This window comes from Coenobita brevimanus, chromosome 98 (assembly GCF_032717465.1).
Source record: "Coenobita brevimanus isolate Jiangsu-jjx chromosome 98, ASM3271746v2, whole genome shotgun sequence".
In the NCBI taxonomy this organism is placed as follows: domain Eukaryota; kingdom Metazoa; phylum Arthropoda; class Malacostraca; order Decapoda; family Coenobitidae; genus Coenobita; species Coenobita brevimanus.
Window position 1 is genome coordinate 16,556,930 of NC_137051.1, and position 21,375 is coordinate 16,578,304.

The following is a 21,375-nucleotide window of genomic DNA, read 5'->3' on the forward strand; positions in this document are numbered from 1 at the left end:
AAGAGAAATAAAACAATACCGAAAACGACAATGACACTAGCTCTTTGTTTTATTTACATGTTCATTCATTCATCATCTAATACAGTGTTGCCCCATGAGGAACCTAGGAGCCCGTGGGTAGGCAAGTATGCCTGATATTTAGATGAGACTGACCAGCCTCACTGATCAGTGAGTGGTGTTGAAATAAACCCCAACCACTGCTTGGATGTAAACCTGCATCGGCCCGATCCCACTGGGACGCTTTAATTTCCCCCTGAAACAGCAGGCGTGATCATTTTAACATTAAAAAAAAAGATCCAGCCACCTTAGTTCACTTTTTTTTTTTTTCCCCCCATAAATCTGAGAGAGATCGGCAAACCCTTTCATCACAGCTGATGGCCAGGTGTCGTCATTTAGGAGGGTTGATTTGACTAGAAAAAAGGAGTCTGATTGCCCTCTTAAAACTAAGATTTATCGAATTTCATGCAACAACGACGTGAGCTGTGGGAGTGGCTGAGATTCGTGAAATGAAAAGAAATTAATAGACTGCAGATTCCAGAACTTTCCCATTCAGTTTGTTTCATAAATCACACAAAAACACATAAATGATTCGTCTCACAGTATTATTCCGCTTACGAGAAATGTCATAGTGAAGAGGTGAAGAAACAAACTCATCAACTTTTCCCATGAACAATCAGTTATGCTCTAAATAAAATCATATGGTGGAAGCAGGAATTAGATACATAAGAATTATGTCATCGTGTTAGAATGGTTTTGCTTTCGTCATTGTCGAAACCATTGTAGTTCTGGTAGCGCCATACGATTTAATCATAGAGGGAGTCAAATGAGCTCGGGAGTGTGCGTACCTGAACCAATAAGTCTTCCAGGGTCGGGAAAAGTCCAGCATTCTACTCCAGCTAACACCAGACGATTTGATTCACCTGGGAGTGAGGAATAGGACTGATATTTAAGAACGCTTCAATACCCTCAGTTCGAAGACGTCAATCAAGTTTTGTTCTCCCTACGGTTAGGCTATCTTTCTCAACTAAATAAATTCTACTCCTAGTGAAAGCGTTAATGAAACCCAAATAATCATCAATTACGTAGTATAGTATTGAAAAATACAGGGTATCGGAAGCTGTAAGATTTTATTATAGTGTGTATTTTAAAATGCTGCTACAGAAAATGAAATCTTCGATTTCATCGTGAAGTATGTCAAATGAAGCCCTCGTACGTTCCCTTGGAAAATTCGGATTCCAAGGGGTTTCTTTGGTGTCATGAGTAGATATATTGCTAAAAACAAAATTTACTTAATGTATATACTACTTGCCGAAAGAATCCCATCTTTATCTCACACAGTCGAAAAGTTATTAGCCTCTGAAAACCATTGCAGTCGGACCGGGCCTGGTCGATTCGGGGCGCTCATTTCTCAGTTGTACGGTACGTAAACATAGTTTCGCTATGGTTGTTGGCTTCGCTTTGCTCGCTCGGTAGTAATAATTATCATGTGGTAACAGTGTTGGAGGATACAGGTGGGTGGGGGTAGCGGAGTAGGCCAGAGAAGGTGGGGGACGGAATGGAGGGATTGGAGTGGGATTAGCCGAGTATATGGGAAAAAAGACTGACTCTAGCTATTGACTGATAAAACGAAATCTATGCAAAATGTAAATAGGATGCAATTTCCCAAAGAGGATCTCTTGTGCATGGTGGACGTTCTCCATTATTATGTAATCTCGTTATTTATACAATTTTGTTTAGGTTGATTCTAAATTTGAACTTATTTTTGGGGAGAAATATTTTTCTAAAAAGGTATCTTCTCTGCTCTGGCCTCACATATGTATTACATTCAGGCAAACACCAGACAAATCTCTTCACCTGAGATAAACCGTAGCAGTTGAAAGGATAAATGTGCTCCCAGTTCGGCTGGTTGCTGGAATGGACGCAGTTAGTTTTCGGGGGGCAAATGTCAAATGGCTTTGTTCATAAAAGACATCTATCAGTATATGCATCTACTGCATGACGCCGAATTCTGTGAGGAGTGATCTGGACGTAATTACAGGCATTTGTGTTCCAATTTAGTAATGACCCATCTCACGACACGCTACCACCCTCCCTCATGCATCGTACCTCTCCACCTTGGTCTCTGACTTTTTCTCCTTCTTCGGTTAACTAGCTTAATTCTATGGAACTACAACGGACTTCATTATAATAGGCAAATATCTGGCTGACTAATCCTAGTTGTGAAAACGTTGATAATACGCCCTCCAATCACCAGTTCTCCGCAGTGGACGCACTAGTGTAATTTTTTTCAAACGTATAGATGATTTTTCAAAGGATGAGATAAACCCCAGCAATAAACCTCTTCAGTCGCTTTTGCGGGCGATGCTCCACAAGTTACCAGAGCCCCACAGTATGGAGAGGTTTATAAAGGCTGCATCTATCCCCTCCAGTTCAAAAGGTCTTTGTTGAGCTTAATAACATCGTCTAGGGAGAATAAAATTAAAATGAAAAGTGCATAATCGGGGTGAAGTGGATTAAAGAATAAATACGCTTCTGATCTGGCCTGCCATAATTGGATAAACAAGATATAATCGAGTATTTTATTAGTATTATTTATTCACCGTTAGGCTTTACATTTGTAACCCAATAAATATCAATGTCCTATTTTACAGGAAGAACATAAGCGGTATTAATGACTATGTTGCCAATACTGAGTCATTATCAAGAGAGGACACACAGGAATGACTGGTATGGTGGGCTGAGGTAAAGTAATATGACTCCTGGGACTCAGGGAACGCGTTATTAACCCTATACCTCGAGCTGAAAAAAAAAAAAAAAAATGTCAGTGTGAAAAAAAAAAAAAAAAAAAACGGACTGGCCGTCTTCTTAACTTCGTCTTCCAAGATATCAGTCATCACCATCATCGTCATCATCATCATCATCATCTATATCCGATTCGTGCTACTGGCAGACGATTATAAGCTTGGATGAGTGGCATAGTAATGAAGGGGTCAATGAAAGCTATACCTAACTCCTCAAGTTCAAAAAATCTCTCTTAAGCTAAATCAAACTGACAGGCAGGAACAAGAATAAAAAGAAATACGTCACGGGGTTCAAGGGGATAAACCTAAGTTGGACAAGGGGATGACAGACCCCCAATTTTAACGTCATTACTGAAAGACTTGATGGAAAATTAAAATAAAAAAGCGGGATCTCTCTATCTTGTTGCTAATGGTGTTATATGTAGTTAAGGATAGGTTGCCTACCGTTTCACCGCTTCCACTTCATACACAATGTTTGTCACTTTCCCCTTGACGCATCATACCACAGAGAATCCTGTATGGGTAGAACCAAAGTCCTTTGAACATTCCTTGCCTCATGCCTCTCTCTGCCTGAGAATGTTAGCAAGCAAGAGGAAAGAGGGAATACAAGATATTATGTATTAGGTGAATTTTTGTGCCCGACCCTACATTAGAATACAATCTATATTCTGCCCTCACTGGCGTTCCAAAATTAACAGTCATAAATCTGGTGGCACCTATACCTTCACGCCCTCGGTTGTAACTCTGTGGCTGCGGTGAGTTTGTGACACGAGTAAAGTCGTTCGACATAAGCTATAAGAAAATATACGGCTATATTATTCTTGGCCCAAGTTGTTAATAGGGATATTTTTCACGTATATTTCTACATATCTGGTAGCCCATTTTTTTTTTTTTTTTTTAACAGCTTAATAGCCTCCCGATTCGGGCAGCTGACCCACTCGACTCAGATGTCCATGTACCCTTTGTGGACTGTTGGTAAAATAAGTACCTAGTGAGCACCTGGAGTGACACATTGTGGGATATAATTGCGATAAACTGGATGATGCAGTGGTCTTGTATCTCAGGATATTGGGTGAATTCTTCCCCCCCCCCTCCTCCACGTGTTCAAAGGCCTAAGGTTAGAAAGATCAAATGGATTAATTCGTATAGGCTGCTGTAATTACCCTTAACAGCTAAAGATTTAAGTACAATCAATCTTTTTCCTATAAAAAATAAATGGGTAAAAAATAATGAGAAAAACGTGATAAAATAAGAGATTGCAGGATACAGGCTTTGCACTGGGAACGTGTGTTGGAATGGGGGGATACATAAAAAAGTACAAAGCTCCGAGAGAGAGAGAGAGAGAGAGAGAGAGAGAGAATGAATAATATCACACTTGTAGTTATACTGGACCTCGTGTGCCACCAGACCTTGTCACTGCCGCCTCACACCTATATAAAGAGAAGCAACTGCGCACTCACCACACACTCCTCACTTGCCTCTCACCCAAGCACCATGAAGTCTCTGGTAAGTTAGTCTTTGCTGAGGGACTGACAAGAAAGACACCCACTCCGACAGGACATATATTCTAACACTAATTTTCCGTGCAGAAATGTTAATGCCGTTTGATTCATTGCTGCTACATCTATCTTACGTGCACTGCATGCATTCAGTGCAACCATGAACTTTCAGGCTAATGAAAGCTCCGCCATAGGCTGAATTCAAGATATATATATATATTTTTTTCATACGACCATAGCTGTGATAGTTTTTGACAGTTCTGGTGTTCAGTAGGCGCGGTCTTAATAAAATCATGTGAAGGTGAATAAAATCGTCTGAAGATAACCAGACTGAACCACTGTGACATCGGATTACGGGGATTAATAACTTCAATGATATATTTACCTTTTGTAGTCCTGCCATCCGGAAGCCATTAATTGCGTTTAGGAAAGATCTATAGTTGTAAAGAGATTTATTAACACCGTATATATCTATATCTGTATCTGTATCTATATCTATATATCTCTCTATATTTCTCTATTTATACATAGATATATATAGTCTTAGAGGAAAAATCTCTAAGATGAATAAAATCGTTTGGAGATAGGAATGGATTAAATTAAGAATTCGGTTCAAAGCATTCACTACGAGCCAAACCAAATAAAGAATTCTCTCACTCTCTCTCTGCTAAAAACGTTGAAGTAATAAGCAATCTGTGATATGTAATACGGTTCATAATGTGTAAGACTCAGCCTAAATCCAGTGAGTACTTGTGGCTCAGGGCCGTATTTCAAGCAGCATTTCAGGCGTCGTATTCCTCAGCGATTAATTTTCCTTTATACATATTTATATTGTCTTCTATGTTGTTTTTATACCTTGAATACTGTTAAATTATCTTTTATGAAAAAAACATGCGATATTGTGATGTAATATGCACAATAAATCGTTAAGGAAGAAGCGCTACGAAATATCCAGAGTCACTTTGAGTATGATCCACAGTAAGATGACAGCGTGGGTACAGTGCGTTCATTCTAATCTGACGAAGAACCGTATCTCTCCTCAGCTCTGTTGATAGGATTATTGTTGTTAAATTGGAAGATCGATTTGGCTAGTAACCAGGGAGACTCGTTCTCATCTCATATCTAAGGTTCATTGAATTTTATATATCCATTCATTACAGCTGTTGTCAAACTGTGTGATCCAGTTCCATCGATTAAAAAAAAAAAAAGAATAACGATAGGTAGCAAGCATATCGCAAAACGTCGCCGTTGTGCTCGAATGGTACCCATTTAACTCCTAACTTAACGGAAGAAATATTCAATATTCACATGCATGTAGAAAACGTACAAGTGGATGTGCAAAATATTAACATATTATGTAGCAGTATTGTCATTATGCTGTGTTGTGTTGTAGATGCTGGCATGATTTTTTACAAACTACCTTGTGTTGCAGGTGTCAGTGTGTGTTGTGTTGCCATGTACTACACTGTGTTGCACGTCCCTTCCATTGTAATGCAGGCATTCACTGTCATCAGCAGTGCAGAGACCCAACCAGAAGTATTGTGTTGCAATATAGTATCTTGTGTTGCAGGTTCCCGCCATTGCAGTGCTACTGCTGGCTGTCACTGCCAGCGCCGAGCCTGAGCCAGTTGCCGAAGCTGAGCCTGGTCACCGTGGAGGCTTTGGCGGCTTTGGTGGCGGAGGTTTCGGTGGGTTTGGTGGCTTCGGTGGCTATGGCGCATACCGAGGCAAGAGGAGCGCTGAAGCTAACCCCGAACCCGGCTTTCACCGAGGAGGCTTCGGAGGCGGCTTTGGTGGCTTTGGTGGAGGCTTCGGTGGTTACGGATTGTACCGAGGCAAGAGGGAAGCCGAAGCCAGTCCCGAACCCGGCTTTCACCGAGGAGGCTTCGGAGGCGGCTTTGGTGGAGGTTTCGGTGGAGGCTTCGGTGGTTACGGATTGTACCGAGGCAAGAGGGAAGCCGAAGCCAGTCCCGAACCCGGATTCCATCGAGGAGGCTTCGGAGGCTTCGGAGGTGGCTTTGGAAGAGGATTTGGCGGAGGTTTCGGTGGCTACGGCTACGGAAAGTAAAGTCAGCCAGCTCCTATAACTATCATCTACATGGAGCACACATGATGAAAATGATACGAAAGAGAAATAAAACAATACCGAAAACGACAATGACACTAGCTCTTTGTTTTATTTACATGTTCATTCATTCATCATCTAATACAGTGTTGCCCCATGAGGAACCTAGGAGCCCGTGGGTAGGCAAGTGTGCCTGATATTTAGATGAGACTGACCAGCCTCTCTCATCAGTGAAAGGTGTTGCAATAAACCCCAACCACTCCTTGGATGTAAACCTGCATCGGCCCGATCCCACTGGAACGCTTTAATTTCCCCCTGAAACAGCAGGCGTCATCATTTTATAAAAAAAAAAAAAAAAAATCCAGCCACCTTAGTTCACTTTTCTTTTTTTTTTCCCCATAAATCTGAGAGAGATCGGCAAACCCTTTCATCACAGCTGATGGCCAGGTGTCGTCATTTAGGAGGGTTGATTTGACTAGAAAATAGGAGCCTGATTGCCCTCTTAAAACTAAGATTTATCGAATTTCATGCAACAACGACTCAAGCTGTGGGAGTGGCTGAGATTCGTGAAATGAAAAGAAATTAATAGACTGCAGATTCCAGAACTTTCCCATTCAGTTTGTTTCATAAATCACACACAAAGACATAAATGATTCGTCTCACAGTATTATTCCGCTTACGAGAAATGTCATAGTGAAGGGGTGAAGAAACAAACTCATCAACTTTTCCCATGAACAATCACTTATGCTCTAAATAAAATCATATGGTGGAAGCAGGAATTAGATACACAAGAATTATGTCATCGTGTTAGAATGGTTTTGCTTTCGTCATTGTCGAAACCATTGTAGTTCAGGTAGCGCCATACGATTTAATCATAGAGGGAGTCAAATGAGCCCGGGAGTGTTCGTACCTGAACCAATAACTCTTCCAGGGTCGGGAAAAGTCCAGCATTCTACTCCAGCTAACACCAGACGATTTGATTCAGCTGGGAGTGAGGCATAGGATTGATATTTAAGAACGCTTCAATACCCTCAGTTCGAAGACGTTAATCAAATTTTGTTCTCCCTACGGTTAAGCTATCTTTCTCAACTAAATAAATTCTACTCCTAGTGAAAGCGTTAATGAAACCCAAATAATCATCAATGACGTAGTATTGAAAAATATAGGGTATCAGAAGCTGTAAGATTTTATTATAGTGCATATTTTATAATGCTGCTACAGAAAATGAAAATCTTCGATTTCATCGTGAAGCATGTCAACTGAAGCCCTCGTACGTTCCCTTGGAAAATTCGGACTCCAAGGGGTTTCTTTGGTGTCATGAGTAGATATATAGCTAAAAACAAAATTTACTGAATGTATCTACTACTTGCCGAAAGAATCACTTCTTTATCTCACACAGTCGAAAAGTTATTAGCCTCTGAAAACCATTGCAGTTGGCCCGGGCCTGGTCGATTCGGGGCGCTCATTTCTCAGTTGTACGTAAACATAGTTTCGCTATGCTTGCTGGGTTTGCTTTGCTCGCTCGGTAGTAATGATTATCATGTGGTAACAGTGTTGGAGGATAAAGGTGGGTGGGGGTAGCGGAGTAGGCCAGAGAAGGTGGGGGACGGAATGGAGGGATTGGAGTGGGATTAGCCGAGTATATGGGAGAAAAGATTGACTCTAGGTACTGACTGATAAAACGAAATCTATGCAAAATGTAAATAGGATGCAATTTCCCAAAGAGGATCTCTTGTGCATGGTGGACGTTCTCCATTATTATGTAATCTCGTTATTTATACAATTTTGTTTAGGTTGATTCAAAATTTGAACTTATTTTTGGGGAGAAATATTTTCTAAAAAGGTAACTTCTCTGCTCTGGCCTCACATATGTATTACTTTCAGGCAAACACCAGACAAATCTCTTCAGCTGAGATAAACCGTAGCAGTTGAAAGGCTAAATGCGCTCCCAGTTCGGCTGGTTGCTGGAATGGACGCAATTAGTTTTCTGGGGGGCAAATGTCAAACGGCTCTGTTCATAAAGGACATCTATCAGTATTTGCATCTATTGCATGACGCCGAATTCCATGAGGAGTGATCTGGACATAATTACAGGCATTTGTGTTCCAATTTACTAACGACCCTTATCACGACACACCACCACCCTCCCTCATGCATCGTACCTCTTCACCTTGGTTTCTGTCTTTCTCTCCTTCTTCGGTCAACTAGCTTATTTCTATAGAAGTACAACGGACTTCATTATAATAGGCAAATATCTGGCTGACTAATCCTAGTTGTGAAAAGGTTGATAATACGCCCTCCAATCACCGTTCTCCGCAGTGGACGCACTAGTGTAATTTTTTTCAAACGTATAGACGATATTTCAAAGGCTAAGATAAACCCCAGTAATAAACCTCTTCAGTCGCTTTAGCGGGCGATGCTCCACAAGTTACCAGAGCCCCACAGTATGGAGAGGTTTATAAAGGCTGCATCTATCCCCTCCAGTTCGAAAGGTCTTTGTTGAGCTTAATAATATCGTCAAGGGATAACAAGATTAAAATAAAAAGTGCATAATCGGGAGGAAGTGGATAAGAGAATAAATACGCTCTCGATCTGGCCAGCCATAATTGGATAAACAAGATATAATGGAATATTTTATTAGTATTATTTATTCACCGTTAGGCTTTACATTTGTCACCCAATAAATATCAATGTCCTATTTTACAGGAAGAACATGAGTGGTATTAAAGGCTCTGTTGCAAATACTGAGTCATTATCAGGAGAGGACACACAGGAATGACTGGTATGGTGGGCTGAGGTAAAGTAATAGGACTCCTGGGACTCAGGGAACGCGTTATTAAGCCTATACCTCGAGCTGAAAAAAAAAAAAAAGTGAAAAAAAAAAAAAGAGTACTGCCCGTCTTCTTAACCTCGTCTTTCAAGATATCAGTCATTATTATCATCGTCATCATCATCATCATCTACATCCGATTCCTGATACTGGCAGACAATTATAAGCTTGGATGAGTGGCATAGTAATGAAGGGGTCAATGAAAGCTATACCTAACCCTCAAGTTCAAAAAATCTCTCTTAAGCTAAATCAAACTGACAGGCAGGAACAAGAATAAAAAGAAATACGTCACGGGGTTCAAGGGGATAAACGTAAGTTCGACAAGGGGATGAAAGACCCCCAATTTTTAACGTCATTATTGAAAGACTTGATAGAAAATTGAAATAAAAAAAGCGTGATCTCTCTATCTTGTTGCTAATGGTGTTATATATACTTAAGGATAAGTTGCCTACTGCTTCACCGCTTCCACTTCATACACAATGTTTGTCACTTTCCCCTTGACGCATCATACCACAGGGAATCCTGTTTGGGTAGAACCAAAGTCCTTTGAACAACATTCCCTGCCTCATGCCTCTCTCTGCCTGAGAATGTTAGCAAGCAAGAGGAAAGAGGGAATACAAGAGATTATGTATTAGGTGAATTTTTGTACCCGACCCTACAGTAGAATGCAGTCTATATTCTGCCCTCACTGGCGTTCCAAAGTTGACAATTATAAATCTGGTGGCGCCTATACCTTCACGCCCTCGGTTGTAACTCTGTGGCTGCGGTGAGTTTGTGACCCGAGTAATATCGTTCGTCGTAAGCTATAAGCAAATATACGGCTATATTTTCTTGGGTCAAGTTGTTAATTAGGATATTTTTTAAGTATATTTCTACTTATTTGGTGTCCCAGATTTGTTTTAAAATAGCGTAATAGTCTACCGATACGGGCAGCTGGCCCACTCGACTCAGATGTCCATTCACCCTCTGTGGATAGTTGGTAAAATGAGTAACTAATAAGTACCTGGAGTGAAACCTTGTCGGATATAATTGCGTTAACCTGGATGATGCAGTGGTCTTATATCCCAGGATATTGGGTGAAGAGTACCCCCCCCCCCTTCCCAGCCACGGGTTTAAAGGCCTAACGTAGAAAGATCAAATGGATTAATACGTACAGGCTGCCGTAATTCCCGTTAACAGCTTAAGATTTACGTACAATCAGCCCTTCTATCAAAATATATAGGTATAAAAATAATGTGATAAAATAAGAGACAGCAGGATACAGGATTGTCACAGGGAACGTGTGATGGAATGGTGGGATCCATAAAAAAAATACTTGGCTCCGAGAGAGAGAGAGAGAAAGAAAGAGAGAGAGAGACAGAGAGAGAGAGAGAGAGATAATAAAAGTCACACTTATATTATACAGGCCCTCGTGTGCCACCAGACCTTGAAACTTCCGCCTCACACCTATATAAAGAGAAGCAACTGCACACTCACTGCGCACTCCTCACTTGCCTCTCACCCAAGCACCATGAAGTCACTCGTAAGTTAGTCTTTGCTGAGGGACTGACAAGAAAGGCACCCATCCCGACAGCACATACATTCTAACACTAATATTCCTTGTACAAGAAATATTAGTGATATTTTATTCATTGCTGCTACATCAATCTTACGTGTGCTACGTGCATTCAATGTAATTGAACTCTCATGGTAATGTAAGCTCCGCCATAGGCTGGATTGCAATATACATAATTTTTTTTCTCCTCGACCAAATCACTGTGATAGTTTTTGAAAGTACTGGTGTTCAGTAGGCGCGGTCTTAATACAATCATGTGAAGCTGAATAAAATCGTCTGAAGATAACCAGAATGAATCACTATCTCATCGGATTACGGGGATTAATAATTTCAATAATGTATTTACCGTTTGTAGTCCTGCCATCCGCAAGCGATTAATTCCGTTTAGGAAGGATCTACAGTAGTGAAGAGTTTTATTAACACCATATATATATTATCCTAAAGGAAAAACCTCTTAAGATGAATAAAATCGTTTGGAGATGAGAATGGATTAAAATAAGAAATCGGTTCAAGGCATTAACTAAGAGCCAAACCAAGACAAAGAATTCTCTCTCTCTCTCTCTCTCTCTCTCTCTTACTACTAAAAAGGGTTGAAATAATAAGCAATCTCCGATATGTAATACGGGTCATAATGCATAAGACTTAGCCTGAACCCTGTGTGTACTTGTGGCTGAGGGCCGTATTTCAAGCAGCACTTGTGGCGTCGTATTCCTCAGCGATTTATTTTGTTTCTTACATCTTTATATTGTCTTCTAATTTGTTTTTATAGCTTTTATATTCTGAGATTTTCCATTAAGAAACGACGTGCGATATTGAAACGCAATGTCCACAACAAATTGTTAAGGAACAAGAGCTACGAAATATCCAAAGCCACTTAAAGTGCGATCCACAGTAAGATGACAGCGTGGGTATAGTGCGTTTGTTCTAACCTGAGGAAGAACCGTAACTCCTTTCAGCTCTGTTGATGGGTTAATTGTTGTTAAATGGGAGGGTCGATTTGACTAGTAACCAGGGAGACTCATTCTGATCTCATAACTAAGGTTCATTAAATTTTATGTAACCATGACTTACAGCTCTAAGGAAGCTGTGTAACCCAGTCCCGTCGGGTAAAAAAAAATAACGATAGGTAGCAAGCATACCGCAAGACGACGCCGTTGTGCTCGAATGGTACCCATTCAACTCCTAACTTAACGGAAGAAATGTTCAATATTCACATACATTTAGAAAATATACAAGTGGATGTGCAAAATATTAACATATTATGCAGCAGTATTGTCATTATGCTGTGTTATGTTGTAGGTGCTGGCATGATTTGTTACAAACTACCTTGTGTTTTAGGTGCCATGAACTACACAGTGTTGCCAGTCACTTCCATTATAGTGCAGGCATTCACTGTCATCAGCAGTGCAGAGACCCAGCCAGAAGTATTGTGTTGCAATATATTATCTTGTGTTGCAGGTTCCCGCCATTGCAGTGCTACTGCTGGCTGTCACTGCCAGCGCCGAGCCTGAGCCAGTTGCCGAAGCTGAGCCTGGTCACCGTGGAGGCTTTGGCGGCTTTGGTGGCGGAGGTTTCGGTGGGTTTGGTGGCTTCGGTGGCTATGGCGCATACCGAGGCAAGAGGAGCGCTGAAGCTAACCCCGAACCCGGCTTTCACCGAGGAGGCTTCGGAGGCGGCTTTGGTGGCTTTGGTGGAGGCTTCGGTGGTTACGGATTGTACCGAGGCAAGAGGGAAGCCGAAGCCAGTCCCGAACCCGGCTTTCACCGAGGAGGCTTCGGAGGCGGCTTTGGTGGAGGCTTGGGAGGAGGCTTCGGTGGTTACGGATTGTACCGAGGCAAGAGGGAAGCCGAAGCCAGTCCCGAACCCGGCTTCCATCGAGGAGGCTTCGGAGGCTTCGGAGGTGGCTTTGGAAGAGGATTTGGCGGAGGTTTCGGTGGCTACGGCTACGGAAAGTAAAGTCAGCCAGCTCCTATAACTGTCATCTACATGGAGCACACATGATTAAAATGATACGAAAGAGAAATAAAAAAAATACCGAAAATGATAATGACACTATCTCTTTGTTTCATTTACATGTTCATTCACTCATCATGTAATACAATGTTGCCCCATGAGGAACCTAGGAGCCCGGGGCTTGGCAAGTTGGCCTGATATTTAAGATGAGAGTGACCAGCCTCACTCATCCGTTAGTGGTACTGCAATAAACCCTAACAATCCCTTGGATGTAAACCTGCATCGGGTCTATCCCATTGGAGCGCTTTAATTACCCCTTGAACCAGCAGGCGCCATCATTTTAACATTAAAAAAAAACCGATACAGCCACCTTAGTTCACTTTTTTTTTTTCTTAAATCTCAGAAAGATCGCCAAACCCTTTCATCCCAGCTGATGGACAGGTGTCGTCATTTCGGAGGGTTGATTAGACTAGAAAAAAGGAGTCTCATTGCCCTCTTAAAACTAAGATTTATCGAATTTCATGCTACCACGACTTAAGCTGTGGGAGTGGCTGAGATTCGTGAAATGAAAAGAAATTAACAGACTGAAGATTCCAGAAGTTTTCCATTCAGTTTGTTTCATAAATCACACACAAAGACACAACTGATTCGTATCACAGTATTATTCCGCTTAGGAGAAATGTCATAGTGAAGGGGTGACGAAACAAACTCTTCATCAACTTTTCCCATGAACAGTCACCTATGCTCTAAATGAAATCATCTGGTGGAAGCAGGAATTAGATATACAAAAGAATTATCATCGTGTTAGAATGGTTTTGTTTTTGTCACTGTCGAAACCATTCTAGCATTAGCACTGTAGGTCAGGTAACGCCATACGATTTAATCTTAGAGGGAGTCACAGGAGCCCGGGAGTGTTAATACTTGAACCAATAGCTCTTCCAGGGTCGGGAAAACTCCAGTATTCTATTCCAGCTAACAACAGACGATTTTATTCAGCTGGGAGTGAGGAATAGGATTGATATTTAAGAACGATTCAATACCCTTATTTCAAAGACGTCAATAATCTTTTGTTTACCCTACGGTTAGGCTATCTTACTCAACAAAATAAATTCTCCCCCTTGAGAAAAGGTTAATGAAACTCAAATAATCATCAGCGACGTAGCAGAGCAATGCAAAATACAGGGTATCAGAAGCTGTAACATTTTATTATGGTGTAAATTTTAAGATGCTGCTACAGAAAATGAAAACCTTCGATTTCTTCGTGAAGCATGCCAATTGAAGTCCTCGGTACATTCCTTTGGAAAATTCGGATTCCAAGGGGTTTCTTTGGCGTCATGAGCAGATATATAGCTAAAAACAAAATTTACTGAATGTATCTACTACTTGCTGAAAGAATCTCTTCTTTTTCTCACACAGTTGAAAAGTTATTTGCCTCTGAAAACCATTGCAGTCGGGCCGGGCCGGATCTTGTCGGGACGCTCATTTCTCAGTTGAACGTAAACATAGCTTGCAACGCTTGCTGGCTTCGCATCGCTCGATCGCTAGTAATAATTATCATGTGGTAGCAGTGTTGGAGGGTAAAGGATGGGTGGGGGTAGCGGAGTAGGCCAGAGATGGTGGAGAACGGCATGGAGGGATTGGAGTTGGGTTCGTGGAGTATCTGGGAGAAAAGACTGACTCCAGCTATTGACTGATTAAACGAAATCAGTGCAAAATGTAAACAGAATGCAATTTCCCAAAGGGGATCTTTTGTGCTTGGTGCACGTTCACCCATTATTATGTAATATAGTCATTTATACACTCTTTTCAGGCTGATAAATTTAAACATTTTTTTTAGCAGAAATAATTTTCTAAAAAGCTAGGTTAGGTCAGGTTATGCTAGATTAGGTAATGTTTGGTTAGATAATACACTAATATGATTAGGTTAATAATAATAAAATAGGTTAGTTAATAATAATAACAAATAATATTCAAGTATAAACACAAAAGGTCCAAAATCTAAGTTATGCAGCCGTAAGCATTAGATGAACATAAGGACTGGTGGTGGATCTGCTCAGTGGCGCTGCTCTAAACGCGGCTGCAGCGAGTGGATTACTGTCAGCAAAGGAACGTGGTTTGAGGGTGGCACGCGTCCTTTATCCATCATAGCTGTATTTTTCTACGAGTGGATCAAGGAGATGAATGTTACACTTAGATATTATTTATTATTATGAACAAACCTAATTATTAATGACTAACCTAACCTCACCTAACTTTTTAAAAAATATTTTCTCCCCAAAAATAAGTTCATGACGTCCACTGAGTTCACATTCAATGAACCTGGAGCCACAAGAGCGGTAGCAATAAGCAAGAAGGAAATAATGCATGAGCCTCAACAGTGGTCCTTTCTAGCGAATTTTATCCGTCCAGTAATTATTTAAAATCTATTCATACTGTCTCTGGACGATCTTATTCAGATTAGGACATATTTCAATCGGGAGGGATTAGATCAATGGTTTTCAACCTGTGGGGCGCCCCCCGTTAGGGGGACACGATGGGCTGCCTGGGTGGGGGGGGGGGCGAAGGATTGATAAAGAGGGTGATTATATTTCAAAAGTATGAATTATGATGGAATTCAGAAACTTCCAAATATGGAGAAAGTATTTCAGATATGAATAAGAAATCTAGTTATCTGAATATATAAACAATTTCAAAGATTAAGAATCTATGATATTTATTGACATGTGCCAACTATGCCAGTAAAATACAGTATTTGAGGAAGGAGGGGTAGGGAACGTGTCATTCAGTGAAAGAGGGCGAAAATTATAAAAGGCTGGAAACCATTGGATTAGATACAGCCTTCATGTACCCCTTCAATCCCAACGGGTTCTCATAAGGTGAATGAAATCGTCTTGTAACTGAAAACAAGAGAAAGGAAGAAAGAAATGCAAATGGTTTCACCGTGGTAACTTCTGGCTTAACACATGCATTACATTCAGGCAAACACCAGACAAATCTCTTCAGCTGAGATAAATCGTAGCAGTTGAATGGCTAAATGCGCAATCAGTTCAGCCGGTTTCTGCAATGGACGCAATTAGTTATCTGGGGGGCAAATGTCAAACGGCTTTGTTCATAAAAGACATTTATCAGTATTTGCATCTACTGCATGACGCCGAATTCTGTGAGGTGTGATCTGGACGTAATTACAGGCATTTGTATTACTGTTTAGTAACGACCCTTCTCACGACATACCACCACCCTACCTCATGCATCTTACCTCTCCACCTTGGTTTTGGTCTTTCTCCTCTTCTCCGGTCAACTACCTTATTTCTATACAACTACAACGGTCTTTATTATAATTATGCAAATATCAGGCGATACTCTAGGCTGACAAATCCTAGTTGCAAAAAGGTTGATAACACGCCCTGGAATCACCACTTCTCAGCAGAGGACGCACTCGAGTAATTTTATTCAAACTAATAGACGACTTTTCAAAGGATGAGATAAACCCCAGCAATAAACTTCTTCAGGATCGTTTCCAGGCGATACTCCATAAGTTACCAGAGCCCCACAGTATGAAGGGGTTTATAAAGGCTGCATCTATCCCCTCCAGTTTGAAAGGTCTTTGTTGAGCTTAATAACATCGTCTAGGGAGAACAAGATTAAAATGAAAAGTGCATAATCAGGGTGAAGTGGATAAGAGAATAAATACGCTTTCAATCTGGCCAGCCATAATAGGATACAGAAGATATAATGGATTATTCTATTAGTATTATTTATTCACCGTTAGGCTTTACATTTGTCACCCAATATATATCAATAGGTCTTATTTTACAGGAAGAATATCAGCGGTATTAAAGGCTATGTTGCCAATACTGAGTCATTATCAACAGGGGACACACAGGAATGACTGGTATGGTGGGCTGAGATAAAGTAACAGGACTCCTGGGACTCAGGGAACGGGTTATTAATCCTATACCTCGAGCTAAAAAAAAAAGAAAGAAAAAAAAACTGTCAGGTTATGGAAAAAAAAAAAGGCCCGGCCGTCTTCTTAACCTCGTCTTACAAGATATCAGTCATCACCATCATCGTCATCATCATCATCATCATCTATATCCGATTCGTGCTACTGGCAGAAGATTATAAGCTTGGATGAGATGGCATAGTAATGAAGGGGTCAATGAAAGCTATACCTAACCTTCAAGTTCAAAAAATCTCTCTTGAGCTAAATCAAACTGACAGGCAGGAACAAGAATAAAAAGAAATACGTCACGGGGTTCAAGGGGATAAACCTAAGTTTGACAAGGGGATGACAGACCCCCAATTTTAACGTCATTACTGAAAGACTTGATGGAAAATTAAAATAAAAAAGCGTGATCTCTCTATCTTGTTGCTAATGGTGTTATATGTAGTTAAGGAAAAGTTGGCTACTGTTTCACCGCTTCCACTTCATACACTATATTTGTCACTTTCCCCTTGACGCATCATATCACAGAGAATCCTGTTTGGGTAGAACCAAAGTCCTTTGAACAACATTCCTTGCCTCATGCCGCTCACGACCTGAGAATGTTAGCAAGCAAAAGGAAAGTGGGAATACAAGAGATTATATATTAGGTGAATTTTTGTGCCCGACCCTACAGTAGAATGCAGTCTATATTGTGCCCTCAGTGGCGTTCCAAAATTGACAGTCATAAATCTGGTGGCGCCTATACCTTCACGCCCTCGGTTGTAACTCTGTGGCTGCGGTGAGTTTGTGACCCGAGTAATATCGTTAGTGGTAAGATATAAGCAAATATAAGGCTATATTATTCTTGGGCCAAGTTGTTAATTGGGATATTTTTCACGTATATTTCTAAGTATTTGGTGGCCCCATTTTTTTTTTTTTTTTTTTTTTTTTTTAATAGCCTACCGATTGGGGCAGCTGGCCCGCTCGACTCAGATGTTCATTTACCCTTTGTGGATTGTTGGTAAAATAAGTACCTAGTGAGCACCTGGAGTGACACCTTGTGGGATATACGAAGTAACAGCGGGAAAATGGATGGTGCCGTGGTCTTGTATCTCAGGATATTGGGTGAATTCCCCCCCCCCCACTCCACTTGTTCAAAGGCCTAACGTTAGAAAGATCAAATGGATTAATACGTATAGGCTGCTGTAATTACCCTTAATAGCTAAAGATTTAAGTACAATCAATCTTTTTCCTATAAAAAATAAATGGGTATAAAATAATGAGAAAAATGTGATAAAATAAGAGATTGCAGGATACAGGCTTGGCACTGGGAACGTGTGATGGAATGGGGGGATGCATAAAAAAATACAAAGCTCCGAGAGAGAGAGAGAGAGAATAATATCACACTTGTACTTATACTGGACCTCGTGTGCCACCAGACCTTGTCACTGCCGCCTCACACCTATATAAAGAGAAGCAACTGCGCACTCACCACACACTCCTCACTTGCCTCTCACCCAAGCACCATGAAGTCTCTGGTAAGTTAGTCTTTGCTGAAGGACTGACAAGAAAGACACCCATTTCGACAGCACATACATTCTAATACTAATTTTCCGTGCAGAAATGTTAATGCTGTTTGATTCATTGCTGCTACATCTATCTTACGTGCACTGCATGCATTCAGTGTAACCATGAACTTTCTGGCTAATGAAAGCTCCGTCATAGGCTGAATTGCAAGATACATTTTTTTTCTCCTCCGACCAAAAAGCTGTGATAGTTTTTGACAGTTCTGGTGTTCAGTAGTCGCGGTCTTAATAAAATCATGTGAAGGTGAATAAAATCGTCTTAAGATAACCAGACTGAACCACTGTGACATCGGATTACGGGGGATTAATAACTTGAATGATGTATTTACCTTTTGTAGTCCTGCCATCCGGAAGCGATTAATTGCGTTTAGGAAGGATCTATAGTTGTGAAGAGGTTTATTAACACCGTATATATCTATATCTATATCTGTATCTATATCTATATATATCTCTATATCTATCTATCTATCTATAGATAGATAGATATAGTCTTAAAGGAAAAATCTCTAAGATGAATAAAATCGTTTGGAGATAACAATGGATTAAAATAAGAATTCGGTTCAAAGCATTCACTATGAGCCAAACCAAAACAAAGAATTCTCTCTCTCTCTGCTAAAAACGTTGAAGTAATAAGCAATCTGTGATATGTAATACGGTTCACAATGCGTAAGACTCAGCCTAAATCCAGTGAGTACTTGTGGCTGAGGGCCGTATTTCAAGCACCATTTCAGGCGTCGTATTCCTCAGCGATTTATTTTCCTTTGTACATCTTTATATTGTCTTCTATGTTGTTTTTATACCTTGAATACTGTCAAATTTTCTTTTATGAAAAAAACATGCGATATTGTGGTGTAATATGCACAATAAATCGTTAAGGAAGAAGCGCTACGAAATATCCAGAGTCACTTTGAGTATGATCCACAGTAAGATGACAGCGTGGGCACAGTGCGTTTGTTCTAATCTGAGGAAGAACCGTAACTCCATTCAGCTCTGCTGATGGGATTATTGTTGTTAAATTGGAAGGTCGATTTGGCTAGTAACCAGAGAGACTCATTCTGATCTCATAACTAAGGTTCATTGAATTTTATATATCCATTCATTACAGCTCTTGTCAAAGTGTGTGACCCAGTACCGTCGGTTAAAAAAAAAAATAATACCGATAGGTAGCAAGCATATCGCAAAACGTCGCCGTTGTGCTCGAATGGTGCCCATTTAACTCCTAACTCAACGGAAGAAATATTCAGTATTCACAGGCATGTAGAAAACGTACAAGTGGATGTGCAAAATATTAACATATTATGTAGCAGTATTGTCATTATGCTGTGTTGTGTTGTAGATGCTGGCATGATTTTTTACAAACTACCTTGTGTTGCAGGTGTCAGTGTGTGTTGTGTTGCCATGTACTACACAGTGTTGCAAGTCACTTCCATTGTAATGCAGGCATTGACTGTCATCAGCAGTGCACAGACCCAGCCAGAAGTATTGTGTTGCAATATAATATCTTGTGTTGCAGGTTCCCGCCATTGCAGTGCTACTGCTGGCTGTCACTGCCAGCGCCGAGCCTGAGCCAGTTGCCGAAGCTGAGCCTGGTCACCGTGGAGGCTTTGGCGGCTTCGGTGGCGGAGGTTTCGGTGGGTTTGGTGGCTTCGGTGGCTATGGCGCATACCGAGGCAAGAGGAGCGCTGAAGCTAACCCCGAACCCGGCTTTCACCGAGGAGGCTTCGGAGGCGGCTTTGGTGGCTTTGGTGGAGGCTTCGGTGGTTACGGATTGTACCGAGGCAAGAGGGAAGCCGAAGCCAGTCCCGAACCCGGCTTTCACCGAGGAGGCTTCGGAGGCGGCTTTGGTGGCTTTGGTGGAGGCTTCGGTGGTTACGGATTGTACCGAGGCAAGAGGGAAGCCGAAGCCAGTCCCGAACCCGGCTTCCATCGAGGAGGCTTCGGAGGCTTCGGAGGTGGCTTTGGAAGAGGATTTGGCGGAGGTTTCGGTGGCTACGGCTACGGAAAGTAAAGTCAGCCAGCTCCTATAACTATCATCTACATGGAGCACACATGATTAAAATGATACGAAAGAGAAATAAAACAATACCGAAAACGACAATGACACTAGCTCTTTGTTTTATTTACATGTTCATTCATTCATCATCTAATACAGTGTTGCCCCATGAGGAACCTAGGAGCCCGTGGCTAGGCAAGTTGGCCTGATATTTAGATGAGACTGACCAGCCTCACTCATCAGTGAGTGGTATTGCAATAAACCCCAACCACTCCTTGGATGTAAACCTGCATCGCCTAGATTCCATTGGAGCGCTTTAATTAGTCCCTGAAACAGCAGGCGCCATCATTTTAACATAAAAGAAAGAAAAATAAAGATCCAGCCACCTTAGTTCACTTTTTTTTTTTTTTTTTTCATAAATCTGAGAGAGATCGGCAAACCCTTTCATCCCAGCTGATGGCCAGGTGTCGTCATTTCGGAGGGTTGATTTGACTAGAAAAAAGAAGTCTCATTGCCCTCTTAAAACTAAGATTTATCGAATTTCATGCAACAACGACTCAAGCTGTGGGAGTGGCTGAGATTCGTGAAATGAAAAGAAATTAATAGACTGCACATTCCAGAACTTTCCCATTCAGTTTGTTTCATAAATCACACAGAAAGACATAAATGATTCGTCTCAGTATTATTCCGCTTACGAGAAATGTCAAAGTGAAGAGGTGAAGAAACAAACTCATCAACTTTTCCCATGAACAATCACTTATGCTCTAAATAAAATCATATGGTGGAAGCAGGAATTAGATACACAAGAATTATGTCATCGTGTTAGAATGGTTTTGCTTTCGTCATTGTCGAAACCATTGTAGTTCAGGTAGCGCCATACGATTTAATCATAGAGGGAGTCAAATGAGCCCGGGAGTGTTCATACCTGAACCAATAACTCTTCCAGGGTCGGGAAAAGTCCAGCATTCTACTCCAGCTAACACCAGACGATTTGATTCAGCTGGAAGTGAGGAATAGGATTGATATTTAAGAACGCTTCAATACCCTCAGCTCAAAGACGTCAATCAAATTTGGTCTCCCTACGGTTAGGCTATCTTTCTCGACTAAATAAATTCTACTCCTAGTGAAAGGGTTAATGAAACCCAAATAATCATCAATGACGTAGTAT

General features: G+C 41.1%; 2 protein-coding genes across 2 annotated transcripts; both read left to right on the plus strand.

Annotated features, from left to right (window-relative positions):
- Positions 1-94: 94 nt before the first annotated feature.
- On the plus strand, positions 95-6,368 carry LOC145414208 (uncharacterized). The gene is made up of 4 exons (XM_080283784.1): positions 95-113; positions 4,209-4,307; positions 5,733-5,788; positions 5,856-6,368. The coding sequence occupies exons 1-4, from the start codon at positions 95-97 to the stop codon at positions 6,366-6,368; spliced, it is 687 nt and encodes a 228-aa protein (XP_080139910.1).
- A 13,347-nt stretch (positions 6,369-19,715) lies between these two features.
- LOC145414209 (uncharacterized) lies at positions 19,716-20,222 on the plus strand (the record flags this gene model as incomplete). Its single annotated transcript, XM_080283785.1, has 1 exon — positions 19,716-20,222. A coding segment is annotated over one exon (507 nt), but the record flags the coding sequence as incomplete, so codon positions are not given.
- Between the last annotated feature and the right edge of the window lie 1,153 nt (positions 20,223-21,375).